This window comes from Balaenoptera borealis, assembly GCF_965194805.1.
Source record: "Balaenoptera borealis genome assembly, chromosome: 12".
NCBI classification, from domain to species: Eukaryota; Metazoa; Chordata; class Mammalia; order Artiodactyla; family Balaenopteridae; genus Balaenoptera; species Balaenoptera borealis.
This window is the reverse complement of record NC_138869.1, coordinates 45,081,914-45,095,433: the sequence shown is the minus strand read 5'-3', so window position 1 is coordinate 45,095,433 and position 13,520 is coordinate 45,081,914. Positions and strand designations below refer to the sequence as shown.

Sequence of the window (13,520 nt, the reverse complement as noted above, 5' to 3'; positions counted from 1 at the left end):
TCATCCTGGTCAGGCCCCACCCCACCCTATCCCATTTCTGCTTGCCTGTTCCAGGAGATGGGGTGCTCACTACCACCTAGGCAGCTCTGACTGGGAAGAGTCACCACTATGGAGCTTCAGTCTTTTCTCCCTACCCTACTTCTAGCGCTAACCTGGGGTCCATGAAGATCCTCCCATTCCACCTGCCTGGGACAGCCAGCTGGGGAGTGGCCCATGGGACCTTGGCTCTGCCAGTGAACCAAGGTCTGCCACTCATCTGTCACTCATGGAGGTGGGTGGGGAGAAGATGAGTGTTGCCCTGGAATGCCAAGGGCTTGGGAAGGCAGAGCCCCTGAATATGGGAGTGGAGCTCCCATTCACCTTACCACATGCTGGTGGGTGTGGTTGGAGAGCCTTTACCTGTTAAGCAAAGAGATGGTTTTAAAGAGGCAGCTGAAACAGAGAGATTAATCGTTTGTTTTGTTTTTTTTGTTTTTATTTTATATCAGAATGTAGTTGATTTACAATTTGTGTTAGTTTCAGTTGTACAGCAGTGATTTAGTTATACATATATCTATTCTTTTTCAGATTGTTTTCTCATATAGATTATTACAGAGTATTGAGTAGAGTTCCCTGTGCTATACAGTAGGTCCTTATTGATTATCTATTTTATATATAGTAGCGTGTATATGTTTTTTTTTGTTGTTGTTGTTTTTCTTATAAATTTATTTATTTATTTATTTATTTATGGCTGTGTTGGGTCTTTGTTTCTGTGCGAGGGCTTTCTCTAGTTGTGGCAAGCAGGGGCCACTCTTCATCGCTGTGCGTGGGCCTCTCACTGTCACGGCCTCTCTTGTTGCGGAGCACAGGCTCCAGACACGCAGGCTCAGTAGTTGTGGCTCACGGGCCCAGTCGCTCCGCGGCATGTGGGATCTTCCCAGACCAGGGCTCGAACCCGTGTCCCCTGCATTGGCAGGCGGATTCTCAACCACTGCACCACCAGGGAAGCCCCAGTAGCGTGTATATGTTAATCCCAATGTCCTAATTTATCCCTCCCCCGCACCTTTCCCCTTTGGTAACCATAAATTTGTTTTCTAAATCTGTGAGTCTGTTTCTGTTTTGTAAATAAGTTCATTTGTATCATTTTTAGATTCCACATATAAGTGATAACATATGGTATTTGTTGTTCTCTGACTTAGTATGATCATCTCTAGGTCCATCGATGTTGCCGCAAATGGCATTATTTCATTCTTTTTATGGCTGAGTAATATTCCACTGTGTATATGTACCACATCTTTATGCATTCATCTGTTGATGGACATTTAGGTTGCTTCCATGTCTTGGCTATTGTAAATAGTGCTGTTCATGATACATGAACATTGGGGTGCATGTATCTTTTCAAAGTATGGTTTTTTCCGGATATACGTCCAGGAGTGGGATTGCTGGACCACATGGTAGCTCTATTTTTAGTTTTTTAAGGAACCTCCATACTGTTCTCCATAGTGGGCGTACCAATTTACATTCCCACCGACAATGTACGACGGTTCCCTTTTGAGAGATTAATATTTAGTAAGCTACCAAGTGTAAGAATCAGGTCTGGACTCCAGAACCCTTGCCCTCAACCACATTCAATTTGGCATCCCCGGCCTCTGAAGTACCAGACAGGGCTGCCTCTTGGGGAAGGTGCTGGCTCTGATGGAGGTACATTTAAGCAGAGGAAACACGGAGAGCAAAGCACATGCAGACTTGTGGCGGTGGGGACAGTGAGTAATATCCAGTGGGGCGGCCAGTGAATATGGCATGTGAGGCTGGAGATGAGGTGGGCACTACCCGTGGGGGGGCTTCGGATGTCGGGGGGAGGCTGTGGATGTGCCCTGGGCCTGTGGCAGGGTGGCTGACCGGCTGCTCAGACAGTAGTGGTAACTGACGGGTACTGGGGGCGCTGGGTACTGTTTAAGGAACTTTGGGGATGGGGGATTCGGAGCAAGATCTGGTCCCTGAGACACAGGGCAAGCCAGGCCTGATTACAGGCTCGGGGTAAGGCACGCAGGTCTCAGGCAGCACCGAGTCAGGAGCTCAGTGGTCCCTGTCCCTCTGAAAGACAGTCCCACCCACCCATCCACGCCTCAGCCGCCTGCCCTCAGCCCTCCCGGGTTACCTCAGAGTTCTGAGGAAGTGGCAGTTCCATGCTCACCCAGGACCTAACCAACCCGTGGGAGCTCCCCTCCTCCAGCACTGAGTGTCCTCAGGGCTGGTTGGGCATAGACTGGGGTCCCTACAGGGGTGACTCTGAGATCCCCATACCCACAGCTTTCTCCCCTGCTGCAAGGCCCTGGGAGGAGTGTGACTGCTCCTGACCTGCCTTCATGGGAGGGGCAGGGTTGGGACCCTGGCCTGTCGGGTTGGGGTGGGGACTGGGCTGGCCCACCGATGTTCCTGTTCAGAGCTGGAAAGGGAAGGAGGAGCCAGCGAGGCAGAGCTCTGAGAGGAGCGTGGGGATCCTGAGCAGCCCAGCCACCTCTCGCCGGCTCTGGAGCCTTCGGCATGCAGCACTGCCTCCATGCTCGAGGTCCCTGCTCTGCCCTGTCTCCCAGCCCCGGTGCCTGGAGGGACTCCCTCACGCCCCAGCACTGCAGCCTCAAGCCACCGGGCCCAGGTCAGAGCCAGGCCGAGGCTTCCCGGGGAGAAGAGGTGAGACCCCCAGAGTCAAGACCGGCAGTTACCCCTACCCCTGCCTACTACTGTGCTTTAGAGACCCCTCCTGCCCCTCCAGAACCCACAAAGGCTGCTGCCTTGATTGCCTCAGACCTGAACCCAGCCCAGCCTGGACCTGCTGGAAGTTTGCAGGACTGGACAGGCTGAGGGTGTGGTTCTAGGGACAGAAAAGCAGGGGTGTGCAGAGTTTGAGGGGCCCGTCAGGTCTGGGAGGGCCGATCCAGGTGATGGCCATGAGGAGGGTGGGAGTTTCCTGCTTAAGTACCAAAAGCCCAAGTCTCAGATGGCAGTGGGGCATGGGGAGATCAGAGGCCTGCACAGGAGAATGTGAATCACAGATGTGGAAGGGCAGAGAGGCTGGAGAAGCAGTCCCTGGTTGGACTAGGGGCCCAGAATGCCTGGCTTAGCAATTAAGCCTTTTATCTTTGGGTCAGGGAGGGAGGACATGGTCAAATGTGGGCTTACAGGTGCTCAGCAGAGCTGCAGTGGGCAAGAAGGACTCAGGTTTTGGGTGGGAGAGACTGTGGCTTGACTGGGGGTGGTTTGGGGCTAGAAGAAGGGAGGATGGTATTGGGACAATTTTGAAGGTAAGGAGGGATGTGTGGGGTCGTTGAGGCAGGGTCGTGGGTCATGTGGTCAGCTTGGGCTGAGTGGCTCTAGCCACCATGAGTGATCCTGGCCTAGAACAAAGGTTCAGCTGCAACTTGCTAGTGGATGAGGCATCCCCTCTGGGGCCCCCCGTTTTCCCATTTGCAGTGGGAAGAGTTCAAAAGAAATGGTCTAAGAGCCCTGGCCTGCTCTGGTGTTTTCAGGGTTGGGCATGTTGGTGTCCTTGCTGGTTTGTGGAGAGGAGAGGTATAGACAGAGGTAGGTGAGCAGGGAGGCTGCCAGCGGCAGAGGGTGGAGAGGTCGCCAAAGGTAACTGACAGGCAAAACGTCACAGTGGTGTGGGCCTGCACCTTGGTGGCCCCAGCCCCTCTCTGAATTGCCTGGGCCTTGGCCCTGTGACAAAATGTACAAGGAAGGTGTCCAACCACAGGGTGGAGGGCTGCTTTGTCTAGGTTTTTTGGGGGCCTGGCCCAGTCTGCTGGGGTCAGGCCCCTTCCCTGGGGCCCATTCAGCCCTGGCCCTGTGGTCTGGGGCCCACAGGTGGCAAAAAATTAGCCGTCCATGCAAAGGTAGTTCTGGAGGTCCTTGATGTGAGGTCCGTGGCACCTGGGGAGCAGTCTCAGGGTGTTGTCTGTGATGTGTCCCTTGCCCCTACATGTTCAGTATGGTACCTGTCCTTCCCCCCTGCCCCTGGGAAAGAAAATTGCCTTCTGGGCCCTGCTGGTTAGGGTGGGTGCTCCAGATAGGGCTGGTGTGGAAGGAGAGAAGGAGGAGGGATGGAAGGAGGAGCTCAGGTCCAGGCCACCACCCACTCCATGCCTTGGGAGGGGCTTAGAGGTTAGAACAGATTAGGGCTAGTCCAGGGCTTACCTGTGTCCCTGGAGCAAAGAGACCAGCAGGGCCAGATGGGGAGCCTGGACGCGGGAGGAGGGTGGGGCAGAGGTATGGATGAGTCCTTCAACATCATTGCCTGGGCCTGAGGCCTTAGACCCAGGTCAGGGAGCTGTGGGTGCCTTGAATGAAGGGCACTATAGTAGCAGGGACCACAACCTGTCCCTGGATAGGCTTGCCCTGACTCCTATCCCGGAGTTCTCCTGGACGTCTTGCCTGTAGAACTAGTTTCTGTCCACAAGCTCCACCCAGGGCAATGTGACCCCCACCCCTCTGTGCTGCAGGCCCCACCCCCGGTGCTAGGCTGGGTCCTTCACAGCTTCTCTTGCTGGGCCCTGGGTGCCCCAGGCCCTCCCACATCCCTGCGGTCTGCCGGGAGGAAGCGGCCCCCTTCCCCCACCGTGACTTTGCGCTTCCTGCCCCGGGGGCCAGGGTGGGAGGGGACGTTTCCCGTTCACACCAAAGTTTCCCTGGCTAGTGGCGCCCAAACTTGGGCTCAGCCGCAGTCCCTCTTACCCATGGAACCAGCTCTGGGGCCTGGGGTCCAGGTAACCAGCCAGGGTGTGGGCGGAGGTTCCCAGGGTGAGGCAGGGCATTTTGCCTGTACAGGTGGGGGATGTGTGTGTGCGTGGGTCTGCTTGGTCGATGGTGCACATGCAGCCTGGGATATACAGTCAAGGAAGGTTTCCTGGGGGTGGTGGCTGCTGAGTTGGGAGAAGGTGGCAGGCGAGAGCCCAGCCCGTAGCTTTGGGTTCAGGGAGGCTGGTGAGTGGGAGACCTTTAGCCCCAGCACCCCTGTGGGCCACAGCCATGCCCTAGGCATGTATACACTTAAGTCCCTCCCCTGCCTGTGTCAGGCTTGCCTGGGTCCCCAGGGGTTCAGGAAGTGGGAGAGGAGACTGGGAGGCTGAGAAAAGCAGATGGGGGCCCTGAGAGAGTGGTCAATATGTAAGGCAGTCCTCTGATGCTGACCTTCCACTTCCTGTCCTCCTCCCCCACCCATCCCTCCCTTTCTCCACCCCCACTGCTCTGCCTTCAATCTCTGTGTACCCCCATTCACTTTCCACCTCTGTCCACATCCCCTTGTCCCTCCCCTGTCCACTGCGCCCCTTCTGCCCCCACCACTGTTCCCCCGAACTCCTTTGCCTGCAGAAGGACCTGGGCTATCTGCAGCAGTGGCTGAAGGCCTTTGTGGGTACCTTCGAGAAGAGCATCTCACTGTCCTCTCTGGAGCCACGCAGGTGAGGCTGGAGCTACATGGAGGGTGGGAGACTGAGGGGTGCTCGGCACCTAGTGACCCCGCTCCCTGCAGGCCGGAGGAGGCAGGTGCGGAGGTGCCGCTGCTACCTCGGGATGCGCTGCACGTGCTGGCCGAGCAGCTAGACGAGGGGGACCTGGAGCAAGTCCTGCTGCTGCTCAAGCTCTTCGTCATCCTCTGCAGGTGGGTCCCTGTTGTCTTCTCCACGGTGAGAGAATGTGCACTTCTGGGCCGGGGTGGGGGCTGGCTTGTCACCGGGACCTCTCCCATCATTCACTTCCCAGGAACCCGGAGAATGTAGAGGCAGGCTGGGGCCAGGTGCTGGTGCCCCGGGTGCTGGCATTGCTGACCCGCTTGGTGGCCAAGGTGAGGTTGGCAGGTGGTAGGGGTTGGCCACCCCTGGGGGTTGACAGGTGGTAGCCACGGCCCAGCTAACCCCCCTTCACCCTCTCTTCATGCCTACAGCTGAAAGAACCCCCACCACCGGAGAAGGGCCGTGAGTCCCAGCTGGAAAACGTAGCCCTGCATGCCCTGCTCCTCTGTGAGGGCCTCTTCGACCCCTACCAGACCTGGCGGCGCCAGCACAGTGGGTGAGAGGCGGCCCGCAGGCAGAGGACCCAGAGGAGGCCCGGGACAGGATGGGGGTGGCCACAGGATGGGGGTGGCCGCACTGGCTAAGGTGCGGAGGTGGGAGGGGCCGGTGTGCAGGCTGCTATGGGGAGGATGACGCAGGAGGAGTGAAGTACTGGCCTCACCTCGGCCCCTGCCCACCCTGTCCCCACCTGCCAGGGAAGTCATCAGCTCCAAGGAGAAGAGCAAGTACAAGTTCCCTCCTGCGGCTTTGCCCTGTGGATTCAGCACCTTCTTCCGAGGTCAGGCCCCACCCCTGGCCTGCCTGGCCCCGCCCCCAAACATGAGCCCCGTCCTTTGGTTCCCCATTGCATATGCAGGATAGGACCCACTTGTGGCTGCACTCAGGGCTGGGAGAACCATGGGAATTTGAGTGGGCTTCCAAAGGCAAGTAGGAGTTTAGGGGCAGAGAGGAGAGGAAGGGCATGTCTGCACAAAATGAGTAATTTCTTTTCGGGGGGAGTCGATTTCCCTTCCCCCTTCTCTCCTGTCTCTTGGGACCCCCCCCATTGCTTGTACCCCACTCTGATCTGGACCATCTTAAAACTCCCTGGTCCAGTCTCTTTGTCCCTGTAGCTCCACCCAGTCTCCTCTCCTCCACAAGACAGTGTCTACATTAGGTGTCTCCCCTTCCTGCTCCCATACTCCCAGGGAAGCTGACCCCCCAGAACATCTCTGGCCACCTGTTCTCCCTGGGCACCTTCTGCTCCTGAGTGTCCTCTCTCCTCTCATTGGAGGACACTGGACAGGATTTCAGATGGGCTCATGGCAGGATGCTGTCTGGACAGGGACAGGCCAGGTTTGGGAAGGTGGTGGCCTAGGAAATATCTCAGTGTTTCTGGGATGCACCAGGGAGCTGCGGGCCTGGGTTTGGAACGGGAGCAACAGCTCCAAGAGGGAAGATGCCCCTGGGAAGCTCCCTGCCTCTGTTCTCCCACAGCCTGAGTACTCTTCTTAAAACACACTGGATTTTGTTTCCCCTACTGTAAATTCCTCAGTGGGGGCCTGACACCCTCAGAATCCAATCCTCTCCACAGCCTTCCTTTCCAGCCCTGTTTGCTCTCTGCTCTCCGCTCTCCAGCAATGGTCCTGTCCTCTCATTCCTAGAATCCAACTAGTTATCCCACCTTTGGTCTTTGCCCATACTGTTTCCTTTCCCTTCCCAGGCCAACTGCATTATCAGGCCTCACCTTGAAAGCCCTGTCCCACGGGAGGCCCCCCACCGCATCCCACTGATATCAAGGCAGCTCTGCATTCCCCCCCTCCAACGCCCACACACTCATGTGACCCAGGGCTGGTTCTTTCTGCTCTCTGGGTTTCAGTTCGTGTCCTGGCATCCTGTCCAGCTTTACTGGAGCAGGGCCAGGTGGGCCTCCCAGATATGACGCTGTGAAAGCCCCTAGAAGTCCCCAGTGGGGGTGTAGGGGGATGGTGTGTGGAGCATCTGTATGGTAGATATGGCAGGGTCCCCAGAGCCGGTCACGGGATGCTCCAACCATCACAGGGCAGAGGGACCAGGAGACTTGCATCTAAGAAACTAAACCCTGGGTTGCCATGGGGAAGTGCATGGGGGGTGCTCACCCTGGGGTCCTCATTTTGGGGCTTAAGGTTCCAGGGAGCTGGCTAGGCTCTCAGGGCAGGGCCATACCCCCTACAAGCTCCCCAATGAAGGGCTGTGTCCTCCTCAGACCTCCTAGCATAGAGTCATGACATTTTAGACTCCCAGCACAGAACCTGGTCTTCTCCCTCAGATTGGGCCTCCCAGCCCTGTTCCTTGACCCAGCCCCCCACTGCCACCCCAGGGCACCCACCTCTTGTGTGGTCCCCTGGACCCCCAGCCCTGTAAGCTTTGTGACATTGTCTTGCTCCCCACCCCCATCCAGAGAGCCTGCAGGATGCGGATCACTTGCCTCCTGTGCTCCTGCTGCGTCTCATCCACCTCTTTGGTGCTGTCCTTGCAGGAGGGAAGGTAGGCTGGGAGGAGCCTGGGAGCCCGAGGGTGGCTGTCTCAGGGTCTCTCTGCTGGGTGAGCCCTTTGCCCATTGCCCGTCTCTGCCCACACCTGCAGGAGAACGGGCAGAAGGCTGTGAGCGCTGGCACTGTTCAGGGCCTGCTGAACGTGGTGCGGGGCTGGGGCCACGGGCCAGCCCAGGACCCCCGCCTAGTGCCGCTGGCACTGGAGGCACTGGTGGGTGCGGTACACGTCCTGCACGCCAGCCGCACACCCCCCCGGGGGCCAGAGCTCCGAGCCCTGCTTGAGGGCTACTTCCATGTCCTTAATGCCGACTGGCCGGCCGGGCCAAGCCTGGACCCCGAAGAGGCCCTCATCACCCTACGGGTCAGCATGCTCGGTGGGTATAGCCTCTTGGGCTCTTGGGGAGGTGGCACTAGCAAGGGAAGGCCCTAGTGATGATGGAAACGCTAGCCTGGGCAGCATGGGAAGAAGGTTTAAGGCTGACCAGAGGCGCTGCTGAGACAGGCTTGGGCAGGGCTGATCCTTGACCTCTCCACAGACGCCATCCCCATGATGCTGGCATGTGAGGACCGGCCAGTGCTGCAGGCCACCTTCCTCAGCAACAATTGCTTTGAACACCTTATTCGCCTCATCCAGAACAGCAAGGTGGGCGGGGCCCAGGCCGGGGTGGGGGGCCTGGACCCCAGAGGCTGGGGGCACCACGTGTGGATGCCGAGCTGCTGATGAGCAAACTTGGGCTGGTGGGATGGCTTGCACGATGGCTTGCACTTCAGTGGGAGGGCCTGGGGCTCAGGATGGCTCTGGACCCCACGTGAAGAGGGTGTTGTAGAAGGACGGGAGCTGCCCTGGCCCCTTGTTTCCCTTTTCCCCAACCCCAGACGTAGGGGCAGGAGGAAGGCTCAGCTGTTTTGGATGCAGTGCCTATCCCTGCCCACTTATCTGCCCCCGGCTCTGTCCCTCTGGGCAGGGTATGGGTGGCTCAGCTCCCCTCCTCTTCCCTAGTGCCTGGTGGGGCGCTCGGCCTGGGGCTCAGGGCGCATCCTTCCCTATGGGGTGGAGCCCTGGCAACTGCTCCAGGTCCTGCTCTAATCCCACCCTTCCCCCATCTTCTCTCTCCTCTGCCTCCTCCACTTTGTGCCTCCCCCCCGACAGCTGTACCTGCAGGCCCGGGCGCCCCCTGAGGGGGACAGTGACCTGGCTACCTGGTTACTGACCGAGCCCGATGTCCAGAAGGTACCACCCTGGGGCTGACCAGCTCAGGCACCCACGTCCCTGGGCACCCACCCCCCGGCGCTCCCTCTTTGAGCCTTTCTGCACTGTGCAGGGGGAACGAGCAGATACATGCCAGGCCTGGTATAGCCTAGCGACGGGGCTGGGTCCCCCATGCTGTCTCACCTACCTTCCAAATCCCAATCCTAGGAAATGGCGCAGTTGTGATCTGTTCCCTGGCTTGTATTAGTCTTGGGAGCTGGGGTTTGGCTATGCCAACCTGGAAGGAACCTTCGATACTCAACCACCCCACCCCCATTGCACAGAAGGGGAAACAAGAGGCCAGATACTCAGGGATTTGGCTGTGGTCACTCACAGAGAAAGAGGTCCCCCACATGGGGCCACTTCTTTGCTTGGATCCTTGCACCTGCCTTAAGCAGGTCACTGGGAGTTCCCTATCCTCTCATGCCCTCATGACGTGCTCCCTGCCTCACCTTGCATGGGGGCTGTAGGAGGCTGCGGGGTGTCAGGGGCTCTGCATGGGGCACCCTCTCTCTGGTGGCTCAACAACTGGGCCCCCACCTCCAGAGCCCCGCCCTGGCTTTGTCCTCATGAAGCAGCCCTGTGTGTCTATTGCACTTGGCTGTTTTCTGAGAACCTGCATGTCCATTCATCTACAAAGCAGGCAAGGCCAGTGAGACCCCTGCTTTTTACAGATGAGGAAACTGAGGCCTGGAGGAGGGAAAAGATCGCCTGAGGTCCCTTGCGGAGTCAGGCAGAGCTGGGACCAAGGGCCCCATGGAGCCAAAATACAGCCTGGCACCTGCTGACAGACTCTCCAAGCCCTCCTGACCTCTCAGCCCCTTGGTAGGGCAGGGTAAAGGAGTAGCATACCTCTGGCTGTTGGGTTCAGCCAGGGTGAGCCTCAGTATCCCCACCTGGATCTAGGGGAAAGGGGCAGGGTAGGACTTAAAGGTCTCGAAGGTTCTTCTGGTTCTAACATCCTGTGATTGATTGTCCCTAAATTCCCCAACCCCCTGTCAATCATCATGGGTGATGGGGCACTTGCCAGCCTGCCTGCACATGTGTTTAGCTTGGGTGGGGATGGGTGGAGACCGGGGCCCATAAACCCACCGGACAGTAGAGGGCAGAGGGCTGTGGCCAAAGGGTTCACTGGTGATCTGTCCCTGTATCCCAGTGAGGCCCTTCCCAGCCTTGGTTTCTTCCCTGGCTTCTCTGTCAGAGTGGGCCTTGCCAAGCTGCTCAGAGAGGGCCCCAAGGTCAGGGTGAGGGTCATGGCAGTTTGGGCAAAGGTAGAGGGCGTGGTGGCTTCTGTTCTAGCACTATGTGGCCCAGACAGGGTTGCCACACTCCCAGGGCCCCAAGGTCAGGGTGAGGGTCATGGCAGTTTGGGCAAAGGTAGAGGGCCTGGTGGCTTCTGTTCTAGCACTATATGGCCCAGACAGGGTTGCCACACTCACAGGGCCCCAAGCCAACTCAGCTACTTGCCTTGGGGCATCTGTTCCTGTCCCTGCACCCGTTTTACTGCAGGGTGCCGCCAGCTGCGACGTCCTGGCACCTGCCTCTCCTGACTGCCCCTCCCCACCCCAAGGTACTGGACCAGGACACAGACGCCATTGCAGTCCACGTAGTCAGAGTGTTGACCTGCATCATGAGTGGCTCCCCCTCCGCCAAGGTGAGGATGCTGCGGTCCTGCTGTAGTCGGGGTGTGGGATGGGAGTTAAATTGACCAGTTGTCTCTAGAACAGGCCTGGCTGATGGCTGTCAGAGCAAGTGAGCTGGGGAGGTGACCATCCTGCCCTCTGGGGTACGGCTCAGTCCCCTGGGCGAGCATGGTCATTAGTGAGTCCTGGGAGCTGGCTGTCCTGGCTCAGAGCTGGAGGGCGGAAGGATGCTTGTGGCTGACCACCATCTGCAGCCTTCCGAGGTAGACCTGTTCCTCTGCCAGCACTGTGACCCAGAGGCAGAGCCAGGCAAGGGGGCCCTGAAAGGTGATGCCTCTTCCAGGGTTCCCGTGGGGTGGTGTGAGTACGCCCTGGGGCCCACATACACACTCTTTTCCCACGCATCCCTGCACAGGAGGTGTTTAAGGAGCGCATCGGCTACCCTCACCTGCAAGAGGTTCTGCAGAGTCACGGTCCCCCCACCCATCGACTGTTGCAAGAGCTGCTCAACATGGTGAGGGCAAGGGCTTGGGGGCAGGGTCCCAAGGGCAGCCAGGACTGAGTCAGGGCTACCACAGAAGGTGAGCTCTCCTCCACCTTAGGGGACCATGTTGACTGTGTGTGACCTGGGGCCTGACCCTGTGTGTCAGGGTCACTGGGGTGAGGATTCTGAGCTGCATGGGGCCCAGAAGCTGCTGCATGTTAGCAAGCCCCAGGATGATTCTAGGAATAGGCAGTTGGGGTTTAGGCCCAGCCAGACCGAAAGCCAAGGGTTATTGTTGGTAGCGATGGTTGTCTGAGCACCTCTGGCTTTCCTGAGCCTCAAACACAACCTGTGAGCTGGATGGGGTAGCACACGTTGTGTTCCCATGCTGTAGGCAAGTAAACTGAGACAGGAAGTCCCACTGTTGGTAGGGTGGCCTGTTCCATGCCAGTTGCCCGGGAACTATCACATTCTCTCCACCCGCAGGCTGTGGAGGGCAACCACAGCACGTGTCCGCCACCACCAATCCGCAATGAGCAGCCGGTGCTGGTGCTAATGCGGTGGCTGCCAGCACTGCCCACAGCTGAGCTGCGGCTCTTCCTAGCACAGCGCCTCTGGTGGCTCTGTGACAGCTGCCCTGCCAGCCGTGCCACGTGTGTCCAGGCCGGTCTGGTGGGCTGCTTGTTGGAGACGCTCAGCGAGGGGGTAGCCCTGGGGGCCCGCTGCCAGGAGCAGCTGCTGGCGCTGCTGCAAGCACTGGGCCACGTGTCACTAAGGCCCTTGGAGCTGCGTCGCTTGCTTCGTCCCCCGCCAGGGCTGGACTCAGGGCCGGGTGGAGCTGAGGCTGGGGATGCCCGACACGCAGGTGCCATCATCCGCGCGCTCTCAGGCATGGCCCGGCACCGGGGCCCGGCACGAGCCCTGTGCTACTTTGACCTCACGCCCAGCATGGCGGGTATCATGGTACCCCCCGTGCAGCGATGGCCAGGACCTGGCTTCACCTTCCATGCCTGGCTGTGTCTGCACCCCACGGCTGTAACACCTGCCCCGGCCCCCACCCGGCCGCTCCAGCGAAAGCAACTGTACAGGTGGGTGACTGCTAGGGACCAGGGCGCGGTGCCAGGGTGAGCAGGAGAGCCAGTGGGCATAACTGGCTTGGCCTGCCCCCAGCTTCTTCACCAGCAGCGGCTCAGGGTTTGAAGCCTTCTTCACGGCGGCTGGGACCCTGGTGGTGGCCGTGTGCACCCGGAAAGAGTACTTGACCATGAGCTTGCCTGAAGTGTCCTTTGCCGACTCTGCCTGGGTGAGCCTCCGTCCTCATGTGGCCCAGGGAGGTGGAGGGGACACCACGTCCCAACCTGTGACCTGATGTTGTGGCTTCTGTTCTAGCACTGTGTGGCCATTGTCCATGTGCCCGGGCGCCGGCCCTTCAGCCAGAACCTGGTGCATGTCTACAAAGACGGCCATCTGGTGAAGACGGCACCCCTTCGCTGCCCCTCCCTTAGTGAGGTGTGCCAGGCAGGGTTTGGGGAGGCTTGGGCAGCTGGGGGCACTTCGACAGGGTGGGGCCTGGAGCCCCGTGTCCCCCCTCCCCCACCCTACAGGCCTCAGCCTCTGGGGCCTGTGCAGCCTTGGGGGTCACCGAGGAACTGGATGCAGGTGGAACCCCAGGCTCTGCTGTGACCTGACCACTCCCCCAACCCTGGCCCCGCAGCCTTTCTCCTCCTGCTGTATCGGCTCTGCTGGGCACCGCACAACGACCACCACCACGGGCCTGCCTGTGCCACCCGTCCCCGCTGCCCTGGCTCACACTCACCCCTCCCTCACCCGCTCCCTGTCAGTCCCGGCCACCACAGGGCTTGGCTGGGGGTCCGGGCTGGTGGCCCCCCTGCAGGAGGGCAGCATCAGCTCCACCCTCGCAGGCACACAGGACACTCGGTGGGGCAGCCCCACATCCCTGGAGGGCGAGCTGGGGGCTGTGGCCATCTTCCATGAAGCCCTGCAGGCGGCAGCCCTGCGGGTCCTGTGCACCCTGGGTATGCAGCGCCGTCCCCGTGCCCTGCCCCAGCCCCTACCGCGTTGCCC

The 13,520-nt window shown here is 59.3% G+C and overlaps 1 protein-coding gene across 8 annotated transcripts in view; it reads left to right on the top strand.

The window, feature by feature from the left end:
• The window catches only part of NBEAL2 (neurobeachin like 2), a 30,935-nt gene that overhangs the window by 4,195 nt on the left and 13,220 nt on the right, over positions 1 to 13,520 (top strand). For 4 of the 8 annotated variants that reach the window (XM_082347281.1, XM_082347279.1, XM_082347277.1 and 1 more), the window contains 15 exons: positions 5,347 to 5,435; positions 5,507 to 5,635; positions 5,737 to 5,818; positions 5,918 to 6,042; positions 6,242 to 6,324; positions 7,966 to 8,051; positions 8,151 to 8,433; positions 8,596 to 8,702; positions 9,210 to 9,290; positions 10,879 to 10,962; positions 11,367 to 11,465; positions 11,922 to 12,523; positions 12,606 to 12,738; positions 12,825 to 12,944; positions 13,150 to 13,471. In XM_082347281.1, the coding sequence (XP_082203407.1) occupies positions 5,347 to 5,435; positions 5,507 to 5,635; positions 5,737 to 5,818; positions 5,918 to 6,042; positions 6,242 to 6,324; positions 7,966 to 8,051; positions 8,151 to 8,433; positions 8,596 to 8,702; positions 9,210 to 9,290; positions 10,879 to 10,962; positions 11,367 to 11,465; positions 11,922 to 12,523; positions 12,606 to 12,738; positions 12,825 to 12,944; positions 13,150 to 13,471 (2,425 nt within the window). Of the gene's footprint in view, positions 1 to 2,415; positions 2,671 to 5,346; positions 5,436 to 5,506; positions 5,636 to 5,736; positions 5,819 to 5,917; positions 6,043 to 6,241; positions 6,325 to 7,965; positions 8,052 to 8,150; positions 8,434 to 8,595; positions 8,703 to 9,209; positions 9,291 to 10,817; positions 10,963 to 11,366; positions 11,466 to 11,921; positions 12,524 to 12,605; positions 12,739 to 12,824; positions 12,945 to 13,149; positions 13,472 to 13,520 lie in introns of those variants that run through there. The other 4 variants (XM_082347282.1, XM_082347280.1, XM_082347278.1 and 1 more) reach the window with 3 other exon arrangements.